The sequence below is a fragment of the Stenella coeruleoalba genome (assembly GCF_951394435.1).
Source record: "Stenella coeruleoalba genome assembly, chromosome: 1".
Lineage (NCBI taxonomy): Eukaryota > Metazoa > Chordata > Mammalia > Artiodactyla > Delphinidae > Stenella > Stenella coeruleoalba.
Genome location: NC_137169.1, coordinates 26299384 through 26320175, shown reverse-complemented (window position 1 = coordinate 26320175; position 20792 = coordinate 26299384). Strand labels below are relative to the sequence as shown.

The following is a 20792-nucleotide window of genomic DNA, read 5'->3' as shown; positions in this document are numbered from 1 at the left end:
GCTAAGGTGTAGAGAGTTTCGTGCAGCCTGGCATCCAGTGAGTAAGTGTAGATACCAGAACTCACACCCAGGGTCTTCTGATTCTGGGTCAGACACTCAGCCCCCCGCAGCAGAATATGATATATCCCATGAGAGTGTTGATCTGGCCCAGGGAATTGGGTGAGGCCTTGTGGAAGAGGCATAACGTAAGCTGCCTCAAGGGATAAATAAGATTTAATCAGGCAGAGAAACAGAAGGGTGGGTAGGAGTAATGTCGTGGGAAAGTAAGCAGTCAGATGACAAGTGTGAAGCGTCGCTGGATGGAAGGTGATTGTGGGAACTTCGTCCTGGCCGCAGGTTGGAAGCACCGTGCTCTTCCGTTGTCAGAAAGGTTACCTGCTCCAGGGCTCCACCACCAGGACCTGTCTTCCCAACCTGACCTGGAGCGGAACCCCGCCCGACTGTGTCTGTGAGTGGAAATTTCGCCTACAGCCCAGACAACTCCTCCTGGCAACTCATAATCTCCCCCAGCTGGGCATCTAGGAGATGCTTGAGTGCTCTGAATGACAGAGAGCTCACAACTCCTCATTGGGACCAGTATTGGTCTCTTTGTACTCCTTACCCCTTGGAGCCCCACAGAAGATATTTACACACAGAAGCCTTTCTGATATTAGAAGGCAATTCCTATACCTTCTCAAAGAAAAAAAAAGAAGTTTCCCATGGCAGCAAATACTAACAACTACAAGGCCTGCCCTCAGGATGGAAGGTTTCAGGCTTTTGACCATAATTACTCCTTTTCCCTCAGGAAAATTACTGCAGGTTTAGGTTCCCCCAGGGTTGACTGAGCCAATATCCCCACGATCTCCATCTTGGCCTCTCGTATAGACATCAAAGCTGGGGTGGGGCTGGGGCTGGGAAGGGGATGCTGGACCTGAAAGGGGCCCATAAGAGAAAGGAAGCGGGTAGCCCATCAAGGAGCAGGGGAGTGGTGGAGAGGCCTCCTGGAGACCCTCATCTCCCAGCAGCGTCTTCCCTGTCATCCAGCCCACCACTGCAAGCAGCCAGAGATGCCGACCCATGCCAACGTTGGGGCCCTGGACTTGCCCTCCATGGGCTACACGCTCATCTATTCCTGCCAGGAGGGCTTCTCCCTCAGGGGCGGCTCCGAGCACCGCACATGCAAAGCAGATGGCAGCTGGACAGGCAAACCACCCGTCTGCCTGGGTGAGTGTGCCCCCTCGGTGAGCTTCTCCAGGGTGGGGGGCCAAAGGGGACAGCTGAGCTTGAGTGAAAGAGGGCCAAAGAGAAGAAAGAAATGTAATTTCCGGAAGCTGAAGGCTGCTTCTGGTCTTCTGAGGTGTTGAGTCTAGGAGATAAAACCAGAGTAGTCTAAGGAGCACAGAGTGACGCCATCCCAAGTTTCACCTTGCTACCTTCTACATGAGCTTAAACACTCTGCCCAGCGCTAAGGATACGGTAGTCTAAGGATTACACTTAATCGTCAGACGGAGAAAAGCTCTGTGTCCCACTAAACGGGAATAACACGTTATGCATATATGCCTATCATAACCCTGATAAAACAGTACCCACTCACAGATCCCTCCGGGTTACCGCAACGTCTTACACCTCCCTCCCCCTCTTCTTCATTCATTCCTTCTCTATTCATTGAGCATTATCACTGTGCGTGGCTGTGCTGGGCATGGGGGATGGGGAGGTGAAAGACACAAACCCTGCCCTAAAGGAGCTCACATTCAGCTGTGGAAGACACACACATTATCAGATGTAACAGTACCTTCAGGAACACAGAGATGCACTGAATGCTGTGGGGATGCTGGAAAAGGCACTAATTCAGCCTAAGGGGGAGGGGAGAATCAGGGAAGGCTTCCTGGAGAAGGTAATCTGAGTCCAGTCTTAAGTAAAGAATCCAGCAAGGATAAAGGATGGGTTTGGTGCTAGGATGGCATTCAGTAAGATGTCTCTTGCGGGTGCTGACCTCACCTCACCACATTCCGGGTATTGTTCTAAGTACTTCGTGTACTAACTCAATCCTCGCAGTCATCCTATGAGGCAGGTGTTACTCGTATCCTCATTTAATCCTCTCTGACACACAGAGAGGTTAAGTAACTGCCCCAAGGTCACCAGCTGGTAAAGGGAGAGAGCTGAGATTCAAACCCTGCAGGTCTAACTTCAGAATCCATGCTCTTAAGTACTCTGCTGTCCTGCCCCTCAGAGAGAGAAGGCTTCAGGGTCAGAGCCTTTATCAGAGCTAGAATTTAATGATGTATTTTCATTGTATGAATTGTTGTAAATTTCTTTTACTTAGGGAAAGTAATATTTGTGTTCCACAAATGGTAGTGGTATAATTTTTCTTGTTTAGAGTACATTTAACTTTTAATTGTGGTAAAATATACAAAACATAATAGTTACCATTTTAACCATTTTAAAGTGTGCAATTCAATGGCATTAAGTACATTCACAATATGTGCAACCGTCACCACTATCCATTTCCAGAATCTTCTCATCGTCCCAAACAAGAACTTGTACCCATTCAACAATAACTTTCCATTCCCCTTACTCTCCAGCTCCTAATAACCTCTATTGTATTTCCTATATCTATGAATTTGCTGATTCTAGGTACCTCATGTTAGTGGAATCACATGATATCTGTCCTTTTGTGTCTGGATTATTTCACTTAGCATAAGTTTTTCGAGGTTCATCCATGTTGTAACGTGTTATTACTTCATTCTTTTTTATGCCTGAATAATATTCTATTGATGGATATACCACCTTTTGTTTATCCATTTGTTCATTGATGAACATTTCAGTTGTTTCCACTTTGGGGCCATTATGAATAATGCTACTTTGAACATAAATGTACATGTTCTGTTTGGATATATGTTTTCAGTTCTCTTAGGTATATATCCAGGAATAGAATAACTCAATGTTTAACAGTGTAAGGAACCATTTTGCAAAGTGCCTTTACATTTACTTTACATTCCCACCAGCAATGCACCAGGGGTCTAATTTCTCTACATGATCCTTGCCAGCACTTGTTATTGTCCAGCTTTTTTTTTTTTTTTTTTTGCGGTACGCGGGCCTCTCACTGCTGTGGCCTCTCCCACTGCAGAGCACAGGCTCCGGAAGCGCAGGCTCAGCGGCCATGGCTCAGGGGCCCAGCCGCTCCGCGGCATGTGGGATCTTCCCAGACCGGGGCACGAACCCGTGTCCCCTGCATCGACAGGCGGACTCTCAACCACTGTGCCACCAGGGAAGCCCTTGTCCAGCTTTTTGAGTATAGCCATCCTAAGTGGGTATAAAGTAGTATTACATTGTGGTTTTCATTTACATTTCCCTAATGACGAATAATGTGGAGCATCTTTTCATTTATTTATTGGCCGTTTGTGTATCTTCCTTGGAGAAAAGTCTATGCAGATCCTTTGCCCATTTTTTAATTGGGCTATTTGTCTTTTTATTGTTGAGTTGTAAGAACTCCTTTATGTCCTGTTGATTTCTTTTTTCCAGCTTTATTGAGGTATAATTGACAAACAAATTGAAATATATTTAAAGTATACAACATGATAATTTGATATACATTGTGAAAGGATTCCCACTATCAAGTTAACACATCCATCACCTCACGTATTTATCTTTTTTTTTTTTTTGATGAGAGCACACGAGTTCTACTCTCTCAGCAAATTTCAATTATACAATGTAGTATTATCTACTATAGTTACCATGTTATACATCTTATAACTGAGAGCTTGCATCCTTTTACCAGCCTCTCCCTATCTCCCCCTCCCCCCAGCCCCTGACAACCACTCTTCTACTCTCTTTTTATAAATTTGACTTTTAGATTCCACATGTAAGTAGTAGCATGCAATATTTGTCTTTCTCTGTCTGGCTTATTTCACTTGGCATAATGTCCTCCAAATTCATCCATGTTATCACAGATGGCAGGATTTCCTTCTTTTTAAGGCTGAGTAATATTCCATTGTATGTATACGCCACATTTTCTTTATCCACTCATCCATCAATGGACACTTCGTTTGTTTCCATAGTTTGGCTATTGTGAATAATGCTGCAGTGAACATCTCTTCAAGACAGAGATTTCACTTCCTTTGGATATATAGAAATGGAATTGCTGGATCATATGGTATTTCTATTTTTAATTCTTTTTTATGTAGAATAAAAATATCCTTGTACTGGTTTACATTATTATTTTCTTCATTACAGAGAATATCTACTATTCATGTCTGCTCCTCTAACAGCAGTCCAGCTTTTAAAAATTTCGTATTATTCCTTAACATAATTATACATTAGATTTGACTATTGATCCTTTACATTTATGATTACACTATCTATTTTTAATTCTTGAAGGAACCGCCACACTGTTACATTCCTACGAACAGTGCGCAAGTATCACATTTATCGGTTTGTGTATATTGAACCATCCTTTCATCCCAGGAATAAATCCCACTTGATCACGGTGTATGATCCTCTTAATGTACAGTTCATTTGGTTTGCTAATATTTTCTTGAGGAGGTTTGCGTGTATGTTCATCAGGGATACAGGCTTGGAATTGCCTTTTCTTGAAGTGTCCTTGTCTGACTTTGGTACAAGGGCAATGTTTCGATTCCTCACACTTTATATTTTGTATATCTACTGTAGGTTATGCTTTGTGTTTTTCACGAAGCTTACATAACACATATTTACAACAGTCTTTTTTTAAGCTGATAGCAACCTAACTTGGAATGCATACAAAAGCTCCGTGTTTTTACAGTCCCCCACATTTTGTGTTTGATGTCACAATTTACATCTTTTATATTGTATATCCATTAAAAATTATTGTAGTTATAGTTACCATTTTTGTCTCTTAACCTTTATACTAGAGTTACAAGTGATTTACCCACTAACATTACAATATTAGAGTATTCTGAATTTAATCATATATTTATCTTTACCAGTGAGTTTTATACTTTCATGTGTTTTTATGTTAGATTTTCACTTCCACTTAAACCCCTGCTGTTTAACCCCTGTATTGGATTTTCCAGGTCAATTATTACATTTTCAGCTCTATGGTTTCCATCTGGTACTTTTAAAATATTTTCTCTTTGTTGAAATTCTTGCTTTGTGCATTGCTTTCCTGACCTCAGTGAGCATCTTTATGACCATTATTTTGAACTCTCTATTGGGTCAGTCACTTACCACTGTTTCATTAGGATCCGTTTCTGGAGATTTATCTTATTATTTGGTTTGGAACATTTTCCCTTGTTGATTCACTTTCCCTGATTCTCTGTGTTGGTTTCTACTCATTAGATAAAACAGGCAGCTCTCCCACCCAGTCTTCACAGACCGACCGGCCTCGTTTAGGCAATGAAGCTCACCAGTCAGTGCAGCCCAATCTCCTGGTGCCTCCCAAACCTTTGTGATTGTCCAAGCTGTCGTCTTTATTCCTAGTGGCTCCCAGTAGTTGAGGGTGTACCAAGACCCATCAGTGTCCCACAGAGGTCAGCACCTAGATGCAGGCTGATTAGAAGCAGACTCTCAGGCAACAGTTGGAAAAGTATGCAGTCAGACCCCTTCCAGGGAGAAACTGGGAGATGTGCATTTTTACCTGCTCCCTCAGTGTGAGACCAGGTATATATATAGCCACAGGGGTTTCTACTGTGTCCATTATAAAAACTGCTTCCTTGTTTGCTGTAGTCCTGTGGAACTCATGAACACAAGCCCCAAGCCCCATTGGCCTTCAGAGCTAGGTGATTTGGGCACCCATCCCTCAGATGGCATCCTTAAAAGTCAGGGTCCTAGACGTGTGGTACAAACTCAACACTCTCAGGGAAAAGCTGGGAGTTGGGAGTCCCTCCTGATTGTATGGTGCCGTGCCAGGTGTGGGGTTTATTTCAAGAATGTGTCTCAGCCTTTCCTACCTGTTTTGATGTGGGTATTTTCTCAGTCACCCAATGTGTAGGTGTCAGTCAGCTAGTTTCTGGATTTCTCTCGGAGAGAGTTGATCTGTTTTCTTCTGCACATTCAGTGTATCCGTGGGAGGAGGGGAATTCAGGAGCCTCCTATGTTGCCATCTTGGTCCAGAGTCCCTTCAACTGTTCTTTATATATCTAGAATATAAGCCCCTTATCAGGGCTTCCCTGGTGGTGCAGTGGTTGAGAGCCCGCCTGCCGATGCAGGGGACACGGGTTCATGACCCGGTCCGGGAATATCCCACATGCCGCGGAGCGGCTGGGCCCGTGAGCCATGGCCGCTGAGCCTGCGCGTCCGGAGCCTGTGCTCCGCAACGGGAGAGGCCACAACAGTGAGAGGCCCGCGTACCGCAAAAAAAAAAAAAAAAAAAGAAACCATTGCCTAATCCAAGGTCACAAAGATTTGTACCTGTGTTTTCTTCTAAGAGTTTTGGGGTCCAAATTCATGCTATTGCATGCGGATATCCAATTGTCCCAGCACCATTTGTTGAAAAGACTATTCTCCCCTCTTTGGATTGTCTTGGCACCCTTTTCAAAGACCATTTGACCACAAATGTGTGAGCTTACATTAGGATCCTCAGTTTTATTCCACTGATCCGTATGACTGTCCTTATACCATTACCACCCAGTTCTGATTACTGTAGCTTTGCAGCAAGTTTTGAAGTTGGGAAGTCTAAGTCCTCCTTTTTGCTCTTCTTTTGCAAGATTGTTATGGCTATTCTGGGCCTCTTTTATTTCTATATGAATTTTAGGAATGGGTTGTCAGTTTCTGCAGACAGGCAGCTGGGATTTTGATAAGGGTGGTGTTGAATCTGTAGATCAATCTGGGGAGTATTGCCATTTGAACAATATTAAGTCTTCCAAGCCATGAGCATGGGATATCTTTCCATTTATTTAGATCTTTAATTTCTTTCAGTGACGGTTTGTAATTTTCAATGTACAGTCTTGCACTTTCTTGTTTACATTTATTCTTAAGTATTTTTTTAAGCTATAATAGGTACTTGCATTTAAAAATACAAAATGCTTTAGATGCAGTTGAATCTCAACTCAACCCCTTACTATAAGACCCTGGGTAAGTCCCTTCACCTCTCTGCCTCTAACAAGTTTCTCTTCTATTAAATGAAGACAACAATGTCTACCTCACAGTTCTGAGAGAAGGAGTAAATGAAATGACATGAATAAAGTGCCTAGCACAGTGTCTGGCACATAAAATGCTTTCTCCCTCTTTGCTCCCTTCATCTTATAAAACCTAAGACAATAAAGGCCTTTTGTTCAGAGGTGTGCCTTCATGGAGTCACTTGGAAAATATGTCCACAGCCTTCTGTACACCCGAACATAAGCTGACCTCAGAGTTGAAGACAGTAGGGGGAGTCCCCCCCTTTACTTAGCAACAAGACAGATATTTCTGTTGTTTCTCTGCAAAAGAAGAAAAGACATTAATATTTATTGACTGTGACTTTCACGTTCATAACCACATTTATTCAGCATAAACCTGTGAGATATGTTTCAGTATTTTCCCATGTTTCAGATGAGGAGACAAGACTCTGAGTGGTGACGTGACTAGTTGAGGTCACACAATCACTAAGTAGCACTGCTGGGACCGGAACCTAGGCTGTCGGTCTCAGGCCCAAAGCCTTCTCCTTTGCCTTTGCCTGTGAGGGCTTCCCTGTCTTCATATCGTGACTCCAGGGGAGGGAAGCACTCCACTGAGACCCTTACTAGAACTTAGGCACTTCACTCTTGACTGGCGGAAGGCCGTCCTTTGTGCCAGACCTCTGGGAGGAAAGCAGAGGCCCTTCAACCAAGGGTCCTCAGTAGTGGCATTCAGCAGATCTGTGTGCTAGGATGGGAAATAGACATCTTTGTTTTCCTTTACCTCTTACTGAAATTTAGCATTTCTTTAATTTAGGATATAGACAAAAACTTGTAGTAGTGTTAGCAATACCTATAAATTTGTCACCAGTAGAAACTGCAGAGATTTCCACATTACACTACAATAGTTATGGATGTCACGAAATGTTGTTGGGAATTCCCTGGCGGTACAGTAGGTAGGACTCTGCGCTTCCACTGCAGGGGACACAGGTTCAATCCCTGATCAGGGAACTAAGATCCTGCATGCCGTGTGGCATGGACAAAAAAAAGAAAGAAATGTTGTTTATGTTCCTGACTACTTCAAGATTAGAATAGTTACTGGACCTACTACTAGGTCCTGTTTTTAATGCAGTAATAAAAAATCACATATATAGCTATATTCTAACTTTTTGCTTAATATTTCAATGACTATAATTGGTAAATGGATTTCCTTTAAACTCTTTACATCTCACCAGACAAAGTAGCCCACCTCCGGGTCTAAGAGGATAAGTCCAAAGCAAGATCTCAAAGAACCCACTGACCTAATGTCAGAGAGCTGACCGTTATTTTTCCAATAGAACATAGACCAGAGGGTGAACCTGTTTTCTTCCATCCTCTTTCCCCAGCAGAGGTCCGGCCCAGTGGGAGACCCATCAACACTGCCCGGGAGCCTCCACTCACTCAAGCTTCAGGTAGGTATGCTCTAGATCTTTGGCTCAAGAAACTGGTATAGCTTCCTTCACCTACTTACCCAGAAACATGCACATGAGTTTCTGTGTACCCAATAGGGGGGTGTGAAAACAGTCTATAGAGCCGAACAGATTTCCCCACCCACCTCCCAACCCTAGGCAGACCTCAGGAGGAAGTGAGCTTGAAGGAAGCAGGAACTGCATCCGGAATTGAGAGCCAAAGCCTTCTAGAAACATGTCCAGAGCTTCAAGCTCTGGAGCCAACCTCTTCTGGCACAGGGCTGGCCAGTGTGTGGTCAGACACATACACCCAGGTCCTGCCTAGGGAGCTTGCTGGAAATGGTTACATTTTTAAGACAGGTATTGTGTCTTTCAAAGTGTGATGTCCAGAACTGGGCACAGAACTGAGGTATGGCCTGACCAATGCAAAATTATTCTAGACTATCATATCCTTTTTTGAACTTTATACTTTTATTTACCATATTAGCATGTGTGTTATACAAGAAAGAAAACTAGATTTGACATCAAACTCAATTAAAGTTCCATTTTGGTCACTGACCAGCTGTGTCCTTGGACAAAGAAACTTCACCTCTGGAGCTTCAGTTTACCTTTTGTTAAAATAAGGCTCATAATACTCTCCTTAGAAAATTATTATAAGGATAAATAACAATTTGGGTTGCTATCGTTCATTATGTGCCCAACATCATGTGACATACAATCATTTAGCCCCTGACGAGATAAGCAGGACAGCCCCATTTACAGAAGTACAGATGTGGCCTACACAGGTGAGAAAGTGGAGACTCTTGTATGTAATCAAACAACTGATCATTGATAGCCAAAATGAGACTCCAGATCTGCCTGACCCCATTAGTCCATGTTCCTATTTTATGACATTGGTTTTCTCTCCTCTCTTTTTCTCTTTCTCCATCTTTTCAACCCCTTCCCTCCTTTTATTTTCCTCTTTCTTCTAGTTCATTCCCCCATCCCCTCATGTTCTCTTTTTTCTTTATCCACTTTCTCTCTCTCTCTCTTTCCCTCCACCCATCCACTCTGAGACACAGAGCATCACAAGGAGGCCAGAACACTCCACCACCTCCTGCGTGTTTGATGTTGGGGAAAACAATCTCAGGGAGTGAACTGGGGTCAGTCATCAGGTGGGCTCAATTCCACCAGCACACGTGAAAGCCCCTCTCACATCTGTTTCTCAATTCCTCTAGTTCCTGGGGATGTTTTTGCAAAGAATTCCCTATGGAAAGGGACCTATGAGTACCAGGGGAAGAAGCAGCCAGCCATGCTCAGAGTGACCGGTTTCCAGGTCATCAACAGCAAGGTCAACGCCACCATGATTGACCACAGCGGCGTGGAGCTGCACTTGGCTGGTAAGGGGCAGGCCAGCTCTGGGGAAGCCTGTGGGTGGTGTGGGTGATGGGCACACGCTCTTCCCAAGAACGAGTCTACTGTCACTTCCTTGTACTATCTTGCAGGGCTAGTCTGGTAGGCAGGGGAAGAGGAAGTGTCTATTCATCTTTGTTTACATGATAAAAGCACCACAGACTAAAGGGAAATGGTTAGATGACAAACATTAATAAATTGAACATACAAAGAACTCTTACAAATAAAGAAAAAGGAGATGTATATCCCTAAAAACTGAACCAAAAATAGGGGCAGAGAACTCCCAGAAGCCAAAGTACAGACAGTTAATAAACAAATGGAAAAAACATTTTTCGCAATAATCAAAAAACAGTAAACATAAAATGTCACTTTCCACTTATCCCACTAAGATTTTATTAAGCAATAAACTCTGGTGCCAGCCCAGTGAAGGTACTAAGGCAGTGCTGGTCAAAGTATAAAATAGTATAGTTCTAGAAAATAATTTGGCAACTTGTATCAAGAGCCGTGAAAATGACTGACCCCATTAATTACACTTCTACGAAATTTTATCATAAGAAATAGTTATAGAGGGAATCAAACATTTACCAATAAAGAATGTTCACATTACAGGGCTATTTCCATAACATAAAACCTGGGAATACAAAATTGTCTCAAAAGAAATGGATATATTAATTATAGTATGTCTGCCGGATAAAATATTATGCCAGTTTGGGAGAAAATACACCTACTACAATGCATTTAAAATGGGACTCCAGTTTTTGAAGGAAAAAATTATATTCATAAGAAAGGAAATTGGAAGTAATTACACCAAAATATTAACAATGGTTATTTCTCAGAAGTGAGATCAGGAGTGAATTTTCTTTCTTCATGCATCTCTGCATTTTCCAAAATTTCCCCGATTTTCAAATTTTCTATAATCAGAAAAACTGAATATCTTAGAAAGCAAGTGTTTATTCGAATAGATGGGTAGAACGATGGATGCATGAGTGAATGACCGTACACATGAATACACAACCCCACGTGTAGTCACAGCCACTCATTCATGCACACACACACAAACACAACTAACGTTCGTATTCACTCAGTGGCTCTAAGCCATAGTCCTAAACACATTCACACACTCCCATATACACGCCCTCATGTATTCCTGTACCCACTGAGTTGTAAACACACTCACGCATTAACTGACCCCGTAACATATACAAAATCCAATTCCCTTTATTCTCACACATGCATGTATAAACAGGAGCACAACCACAGGTCATAATCCAGTTGATTATTAACACACATATGTACATTCTCGTGTATCCTCACACTCAGCCTGCACAAACTCACAGGACACACTACACTTACCTAACGCCAGTTATACATGGGATCTAGATACCAACATCTACACATGGAATCCCACTCAGACACTCACGCCCACATACCCACAGACTTGGGTTTTGAAATCTTCCTGGATCTTTCAAGTGTACCCTCTGAACTTTCTTTTCCCAGGAATTTACAAGAAAGAAGATTCCCATCTCCTCCTCCAAGTTTACCAGGTTACAGGGCCTGTGGAGGTCTTTGTGAATAAGTTCAAAGGTGATCACTGGGCCTTAGATGGGCATGTAAGTTCAGCAAAACCTCACTCAGTCCTTGACCTCCCTGTGCCCTTGCCCCATCCCTGATTCCCAGATCACTGGTAGGGAGGACGAGGGGAGAAGTTGGTGGAAACTCTTTGGATCAACATGGAAACTTGGGAGGAGGGTTTCTTTGGGGCCAGGACTGGGAGCAAGGGAGTCCTCATCTGCTAGTGAAGTGGGCACAGGAAAACATAGCAAGGGCCAGGAGGCTGAGAGTCTAAAGGTCAGTGCATCTGAGCGAGATGAAGTAGGTTCTGATGTGTAAGCAGGAAGCAAGAGATTGGAGGCTGGCAGTACATGAGTAAATTCAAGCAAGTTGAAGGTCACGACGTGGTGGTGGGAGCTGGGAGAAGGTGGTGAGTCCCAGATGCACCCTGAGCGTCTTCTCACGTTTGAGGATGCCTGTTGTGGGTGACTTAGCACAGCTTGAGACACCAGGAGCTGGGGGAAAGGAGACAACTCTCTTGCATTCTCTTGTGGGAAAGACTTGTTCCATGCAAGGGCGTTCTTCAGGTGGAAGTTCTGCAGTGATTCTCCTCTGCCCATACCTTCCAATCTCACAGGCAGGGTAGTGGAGCAGTCATCTGTCACATCCTCAGCTTCCCTGTCTTGGATTATTGAAGCTAGAAGCGGAGGGGTGGGAAGGAGGAAGAGGTCATGGGGCCAGAGGAGCAGAGAGCTGAGGGGTCAAGGTGGATCCTCACGGACAAAACTGGCTGGTAGAGGGCTGTGGGTTGAGTGACTTTGCTGATAATCACATGAGAAGCAAGTGGCTTCTCCAGGGGCTGGTACATGGGATTAGTTCCTCGGGATTCTTGAGAGTATTCTACGGATGCCCTTGTGTATCCTGGTCCTGGCTGGCGTCAATAGTAGTAGTCCAAAAGCTGTGCCAGGACAACAGACTCCATTGTCCTGGGAGGATGGCCAGAGGGGAGAGAACAAGGGTAAAGTTGGGAGCTTGGAGTGCGGGCCAAGGGCTACGTGTAAATGGCGCTCTGGAGGGCCAGGAACAGCCGGAAGGGCTGCCTGGGACTACAGCCAGCAATCGGGCCCACTTCTCTGTCACCCAGGGTGTGTTTCGGGGGGCAGCAGGGGGGGGTCAGCCTAGAGCACAACAGACAGAGAGCTGCACCTAGGGATGGAGCATGAGTCAGAAGGAACCCCAGTAGCAGAAGCATCCTCAAAGCAAGCACGCCCTCGGCCGAGCAGTCCCCAGCCCACAAGTTTGCGTGTCTGTGTCTGGTACACGAACATCACAGAGGCAAGTACAGAGACAGCCAGGAGGAGTTATGTCCCCAACTACCCGCCCCCAAATTAATAGCTATTGGAACTGGGACGAACTTTCCAAAGTACGTTCAATCTGCTAGATGCATTTTAATCATGGTTTGGTTTGCTCCGCGGTGCTCTAAAACTCAGTTTTTCATCACAATAATAATAGCTAACATTTACTCAGGGCCTATTAAGTGTTCTAAGTGCTTTACCTATATTCGCTCATATAAAGCTTCAGAGCAACCCTATGACATAAGTACTGTTTTTGTTCCCATTTTAAAATGAGGAACTGAGGCACCGACAGATTAAGTGATTCGACCAGTAGAAACAAAAATGTCTCCCTCCCTCCTACCAGCAGTTGGAGCCCCTGCCCCATCCCCAGCACCTCGCCATTGCCTGGGGGTGGGCAGAGAGCCCATGTCAGTGGAGATGACAGGCAGGCAGGTGAGCCCAGCTGTGGGCACCGTGTGCCTGTGGGCACCGTGTGCCTGTGGGCGTGTCTCCGGCCAGCCGGCCGGACCTCTAGCTCCCTCCGGCGTGCCTCCCATCTCACTTTGTCTGCTCCCTCCCTCACAGGTCTCCCCAGAGTTCTCCGGAGGCACCTTCATTTACCAAGGCGCTGTTAAGGGCCAAGGCTTTGGGCAGTTCGGCTTTCAAAGACTTGGTAACTAGCATTTGTCCCTGGAGTGTATGCTTGTGCGGGTGGCGGAGAAACTTGTATGTTGGCATGGAGGGCAGGGGGTTGGTGATGTTCAACAGTCCAAGAGGGGCTCTTAGCCTCTTTTGGATCAGGGACGCCTTTGAGATTTTGATAAAAGCTGTGTAATATCTCCCCAGAAGGAAGCGCAATACATAATACCCTCAACTTTTGCCAAACAGTTTCATGCTCAGCCCTGGAGTTGAAAGCCCCCAGCTTAAGGGACATTGGGTCTCAGATGCGTCCCACAATAGTATCTGGCCAGCCCTCGGGCATCCCCGGGACCCCCTGAGCATTACGACGTGGGGCTCTCAGGGCAGTCTCAGTCCCGGAACGGTGGTATTGCTGTCCTCATTTTACAGATGGGAAAACCAAGCATCAAGGAGGCTTCCTTCCCTAGTTCCTCCCCGGCATCTTTACCCTGGACCAAGCATCCTCAGTGTCAGGCATCCTCACTCCAGAGACCGGCCTCGACTCAGAGCCTCTAATGTGGGGAGGGGTCCTGGCTTCTGGGAAGCAGTTCAGGGGGAGACAGGAGGCAGGCCCGGGTGTCTGATGGGCAGCTCGATACACCCCAGGTGCTGACTGCCCTGTCCCCCGGGACCCCCTGTCTACCGAGGCAGTGCACTGCGTTTTCTCCCAGCTCTGACCTTCAGAAAGCTCCTCCTTGGCGTAAGCGGAAACCCGCTTCCCTGTGCTTCCCACTCCGCCCTGCTCCTGCCCTGGAGTTATTCCTAGCTCTATCCTCTTAGCTGCCTGGACTAAAAGCACTCCCTCCTCCACACGGCAGCCCTTCGAAGACTTGAAGGCAGTTCCCTGGCCCCTTACACACCAGAGAGACCTCAGGAAACCCAGTTCTTCTTCTGGCTTCACGGCTGACTGCCGGTGTGCCCGGCAGAGCCTCACCCCCTCGGTTCGCTGACAGGGGCAGAGGCTCTCACCGTGGTCTTCTGAGCGCTCCCAGTCTGGGGCGAGGGGGGAGGGGGAGGAGGGGAGACCCTCGGAGGCCGGAACTTCAGCACCGCTACCACGCCCTCCAGAGCAGGTCCACCTGCACGTGCTTTATATTTCGGCTGCCTTGTAAGGTTTCATGGGATAAACTTTCTATGGCCGAAAGAAGTTTGGAAGCTTCTAAAGGGCTGCTCTCTTTTAAGGTTTTATTCTGGGACACGGTTTCAGGTTCTCCCGCAGACTGGCTTCCCCAGGCCTGACCAGCTCGTGTGGACTGACCACCCTTCTCCAGGGAGGATGGCCCAGTGCATGGGGGAGGCAGCTGGGGGGCCCCGACCAGCACCCCAAGCCCCACCACGGTGGCCGCTGTGTCTGTGACCTGAGGTTTCTGCTCTGGGATTTTGCAGACCTCAGGCTGCTGGAATCAGACCCCGAGTCCATCGGCCGCCACTTTGCTTCCAACAGCAGCTCGGTGGCGGCCGCGATCCTGGTGCCGTTCATCGCGCTCATCATCGCAGGCTTTGTGCTCTATCTCTACAAGCACAGGTACGGGGAAGGGACAAGAGGGTCACACGATGGGTGCCAGGCCCTCTCCCTTTCCCTGACCCACCCAGAGCCCTCCTGGCTCAGGCGAGCTGTGACCTTCTGAAGGGAACACAGAGCCTCCCTCTCCTCTTAGGGCCCCGAGTCTCCTCTCTTGACGTCTTGGTCACGCTCTCTCATTCCCAGGAGAAGACCCAAAGTTCCGTTCAACGGCTACGCTGGCCACGAGAACACCAATGTGCGGGCCACGTTTGAGAACCCGATGTACGACCGCAACATCCAGCCCACAGACATCATGGCCACCGAGGCGGAGCTCACAGTCAGCACGGTGTGTACAGCGGTATAGCCTCCAGGCCAGGCTGCCTTCGTCACCGCCACTGAGAGCCCCACCTCCGGCAGCTGGTGAGACACACACCCCTACAGACACGTCCAGTGTGAGAGGGACTGAGTGCCCAGTGCTGCCCTGTGCTGGCCACTGAGGCAGACACCTCCGTACACCTGGGTCGGAGACTGTTGTCACCCTTTTTACAGATGGGAAAACTGAGGCACAGAGAAAGGAATTAACTTGGCCAAGATCACACAGCTAATAAGAAGCAGGATCAGAATCCAATCCCAGGCAGGCAGCTCCAGAGGCTGTGCTCTTAGCCACTAGGCTCAGCAAGATACCCAAGTAGGTGTATTAGTCAGAACTCTCCAGAGAGAGAGAGATACATCAATATATGCTTACGTATATATATGTACATATATATATAAACTCTCTAGAGAGATATATGTACATATTGTGTGTATGTTTGTATTGTATATATAGATATAGAGGAAGAGAGATTTATTTTAAGGAATTAGCTCACAGGATTGTGAGGCTGGCAAGTCTGGAGTCCACAGGGCAGGCCTGCAGGCTGGAAATTCCATCAGGAGCTGAGGTTGTAATCTGGAACCTGAAGGCTGTCTGGAGGTGAATTCCTTCCTCTCAAGGGGGACCTCAGTCCTTTCTCTTCAGGCCTTCCACTGATTGGTGAGGCCCACCTACATTATGGAGAGTAATCCGCTTTATTCAGAGTCTAAGGATTTAAATGTTAATCACATCTAAAAAATTCCTTCACTGCAACATCTAGACTGGTGTTTGACCAAACAACTAGGCACCAGAGCCTAGGCAGTTGACATATAAAACTACCCATCACCTAGAGCGTAATAGATGGGCAGTTGCAATCCCTGGCATTGGGCAAGACAGGAGGGCCCCCCGTCACACAGACAGAGGGCCAGATGCACACGGAGGCTCCCATGGGTCCACTGGACACCCTCTCTCACACACACACACAGGCCTGCCAGGAGGAGCTGACAAGTCTAGAAGGCACGGCCACTCCCCACTGTGTCCTTCCTCACTGATAGCCCTCCTTCTGGGGCCTGGGAACCCGCAGGAGCTGTCCCCACAAGGTGTGCAAGCCACACCCTTCTGAGAACTGTATTGTCTCCCGCACACCCCACTTTCTGGGGAATGCAGGTGCCCTCTCTCAGGTGTCTCCCGGACCTTAGTGAGCCCGGCTCTGGGGAGAAGCATCCCAGTGCCCAGAGAGGTGGGGTTCCAACAGGGCAAGGGAGTCATCAGCCAGACCCTAAGCAGGGACAGCGCTCCTTCCATGCTCCTGCGCGCACGCGATGGGCAGTCCCGGCCCGATACGCATGCAGCTCCTGGAGGGAGCAGGCTGTGTGAGGGGTGGGCTGGCGGGAAATGCGGGACCGGTAAATGCCAGGAGAGAGAAAGGGATTGTAAAACCACTAACCAGCACTGACTGCCCGGTCCCTGGCATGCGTTGCTTCCTTTCATCCTCACAACAACTCCAGGAGGATTTTCACCACTTCAGCCTGAGTCTCAGACCATACGCCCAGCCCTCAAACATCCCAGCTTTAAGCACTCTGCCGGGCTGCCCCCCATCTTCCCCTCCCATCCCGTCTTTGGGTCCACTTTTTTTCTCTAGATCATCTCTCTTGCATAACTCTAAGCTTAAAATGGTAGGTACTAAGATAATTTATACATAAAGAAATAAAAATTATCTTCAGAATATATAAAGGCAACTATTGAATACAAATAAGTAATTGATTGAGTTTTTCTGCACCAAAACAAATACTTAAAGAAGGAGGAGAAATTCTTCCAGTGGGGTCATTTTAACATGTCCAAATTAGTTCTGAGGTTTCACCTTTCTGCTCCATCTTTACTTTTTCCTACTATACAAATAGAAAGCAAAAACGAAAAAAGAAGAATCCCCTCTGATGACATAAATCAGGCCTTACAGGTGATCTGTAGTGACTCCAAACTTTGAGTTGCAGAATTATTGAACAGTAGAGGAAAGAAACAAGAATGTCCCAAGACCTGCACACACACCCTCACTGCCACTCCACGTCTGGGGCTCCGCTGGGTCCCAGGTGCCTGTGTGCACGAGGTTTCACCTCTGGGTCACCTGGGGTTGGTTGCTTCAGGTCTAGGCAGCCCTCGCACTGCCCCTCGCCAGCATCCAAGGCCTCGGAGCATCCCGCCCAGCACACGGCTCTCCGCGAAGGCCCTGCTCTCTTCCGGCCCTCCCGGAGCTGGAGCAGGGAAGGTGTTGCTTGACGTAGGAAGGCGATGCATGAAAAACCACCCTGAATAGACGCACATACATTTAAAATGAGTGACAAGGTGATAAATTCAAATGATGCCTCACAGGAATGGCTGAAGTTAAAATAAACCCCACACGGGGAAGTCATCGAGGCCTGTGGGGTCAGCAAGTAGAGAGCAAGGGGCAGGGCTGTGTTACGACTTTCATGGACCCTTTCCTCTGTTTAAAATTAAAAATGGTACTTTACAACTATGTTGTTATAAAGATGAATATAGTCCAGGCTGGATTCATTATTACATGGCCATTATTATTATATTCACTTTTTTCCTTCTGATTTTGAAAGAAACTAAAAACACTTTCCTGGGCCCTAAAAGTGTAGCCGCCCCTAGGCGCTGGGGCTCCTGTGGCTGACAGGTAAGTTGGCCTTCCCCGGGGGAAGAAAAGGACACGACGAAAATATATATTCTGCTGTGTATATTTCCTACCTACACCTCCACCCTTAGTTCGGGAGGATTAAAACGCAAAGGGAAAGATCACGGCAACTGCTTTTCGTTCATTCTTTCCCCTTATGCCTTCCTCGCTTTGCCTCTTTCCTCTTGCCTTCTTTTGCTCCCACCCCTCACCCACTGCCCCTATTGTTTTACAAACTCTGGTGTGATCCGTTTGTTCCCAGTTCTCCAGGGGACAGGAAGTAAGCTCCCCTGGCACAGTGCCCAGTGCCCATCTTCGTCTGTCTCTCCGCCCGTGTCTGCTACTACTGGGACTTGGGCCCTTGCCCTGCCACCATCCACCCCCATCACCCTGGAGAGGACACCCACCCCACCCCGACTCGGGGCCCTAAAGGAAGAGGGGCTGGCTGCCGTCAGAGGAAGGACATTATGGATTGAAGACAGCAAAGGATTTTGTGGGTGTGCACGTGTGTGTGTGGGCCTGAACACACACAAACACACACCTCTCCTTCAGTTGAGTCCTACAGAAGAGACCACAGAAGCTTAAAAAAGCGAAATGTGTGTGAAAGATGCCCCGTGCCCTGCTCCCCACAAACACAGAGAAGAGGTAAAGAAGACGCAGTGGATGTGTTAGCAGATGCATCCCATGGCGGTCGGTACGCAGAGACCAGCCATCTGCAAGTGGACGGTCCCAGCCGCAGAACGACAGCAAGGATAACCCCAAGGGCTGAAAACAATCTTAAGAAGTCGTTTGGAAATCAGTTTCTATTTTTTCTAACATAATTTTACTGAGCTCTAAACCTAGTGAATTTAAAAAGTCCTCCTAGGGCCTCCCTGGTGGCGCAGTGGTTGAAAGTCTGCCTGCCGACGCAGGGGACACGGGTTTGTGCCCCGGTCCGGGAATATCCCACATGCTGCGGAGTGGCTGGGCCCGTGAGCCAGGGCCGCTGAGCCTGCGCGTCTGGAGCCTGTGCTCCGCAACGGGAGAGGCCACAACAGTGAGAGGCCCGCGCACTGCAAAAAATTAAAAAATAAAATAAAAAATAAAAAGTCCTCCTAGGTTGAAAGCAACACTGAAGAAGTAGGGCACGTCAGGGGAGGTAAGGGCAGGAAGCTGGCCATGAGCCCAAGGTCAAGTCTTGCTGTTAACTGACAAAGAGAAGAGAAACAGGTATGTGGCCCAGACAGGGACACCAAGTCTGCAGGCATCAGAGAGGTGCTGGAAGGGACAGGACAGCAAGACAACCCCAGGGTCCAAAAATAATGGCTACCGTGGACTGAGTTTCTCCTCTGTGCCTGACACTTTAGGTGGTTCATTTCTAGACCTTACAGCAACCCCAGAACATAGGAAATAGTATTCCAGATGGATGAGAAGGCAGAAAGGTGAAGAGATGGAAGCCACCCAGTTAGTAAGTGTGGGTCTGACTCCAAAGTCCACTACACCAGCTGCAATCTGGGTATAGAAGGGGGAGGAGTAGGTGAATCTCTAAGTAGGACTGTGGCCAAGGCTGGTGGGCCAGGCAGGGGACCCACGTATCCTATCTGGGTCCTGTTCTCTCCACCCTGGCAGCATCAGGGAAAGGACCCGTTACCCCAGGCTTCCTGGAGCTGGTGCTGGTCCCTCGGCTCCCAGCAGCCCCTCGCCATAGCAGACAGAGGCCCTAGGAACTTCTGAATCAAAAGAATGGAGTGAATAAGGCACATTCTCTCCAGCTCCTTGCAACTAGGTTTGATTAATTTAGAGTTTCATCGTGTTTGGGTCATTGATGAATTCCATTTAAGTATTGCTGAGAAGCTAATGAGTTTGGGAATCAAACTGTGGCATTTAGAGCCCCTTTCTCTGTCCTCAGGAAGGTCCCTGTGGGCTTAAGCCCCTGTGCATGTGTGACATGCTGGCCTCAGATGTTCAGATCACGTATTGGAATGATAGATAGAAACGTACAGGAGTGGAGTGGCAGGGACACTCGTTTGTAAGCAGATTCTGAGTTGAAACCATGAGATCTGACTCATGTGAAGATGGACTGAAGTGAGAGTGTCAATTTCCAGCAGATGCAACTGGCAATGGCAGGAGCCCAGCTGCCCACACCTGCTCTGGGTCACAGCATCCCTGGGCTTGGCAGGAGAGGACCAGTCCAGACAAACGCACTCACATGCTCATCTGTCTCTTTCTCTGGAAGCAAATGCGGGAAGCTCATTGGCTGCTCCCTTCCCCACTTCTTACACTCCTCTGAGACCAACCAGTGGACTCCTCCTCCAGCCCTGCCTCCACCCCTCCCCTTGTGAAGTCCCAGGAGATGCCCAAGGAGCACATGCTGGTGCGGCGCCCAGCACTCTGCTGTGCATTACCCTTTCCCACCTCTGGCATTTTCTCTCCACCTCCAGAGGCTTGGAAGCGACCAGGGCAAACTAGGCCCTTCACCCACCATTCACACCATATACCCGCCGCCATCCCATGAGGCAAAAACAAAAAAAAACAAAAAAAACAAAAAACAGTAAAACAAAAACAACAAAAAAATCTTTTGTACAGAGATATATTTTTATTATACAAAGTTTGTACAGTACCAAAAAAGAAAGAAAAACAAGGTGTAAATTTTTTTTCATTATTGTAGGTAAATGGTAGTGGAAGCCTTTTTGTAAATGTAATAAAATGTATAAATATGGTTTTCAGAAAACATCAAGTGCTGTAAATATGTAATCTACACACCTCCTTGGCTTGTCTGCAGTATATACATTTAATTTATCTGTCTCTGTATATGAGGCTTCCCCCTGGGGTCCTGC

General features: G+C 47.1%; 1 protein-coding gene across 1 annotated transcript in view; it reads left to right on the top strand.

Annotated features, from left to right (window-relative positions):
• Window positions 1-17252, top strand: part of CSMD2 (CUB and Sushi multiple domains 2) — a 668360-nt gene extending 651108 nt beyond the window's left edge. The window contains exons 63-70 of the mRNA XM_079924609.1: window positions 337-448; window positions 1024-1203; window positions 8438-8500; window positions 9715-9876; window positions 11387-11499; window positions 13360-13447; window positions 14839-14977; window positions 15161-17252. Of these exons, the coding sequence (XP_079780735.1) occupies window positions 337-448; window positions 1024-1203; window positions 8438-8500; window positions 9715-9876; window positions 11387-11499; window positions 13360-13447; window positions 14839-14977; window positions 15161-15320 (1017 nt within the window). The 3' untranslated portion in view covers window positions 15321-17252. The remainder of the gene's footprint in view (window positions 1-336; window positions 449-1023; window positions 1204-8437; window positions 8501-9714; window positions 9877-11386; window positions 11500-13359; window positions 13448-14838; window positions 14978-15160) is intronic.
• Window positions 17253-20792: the final 3540 nt, after the last annotated feature.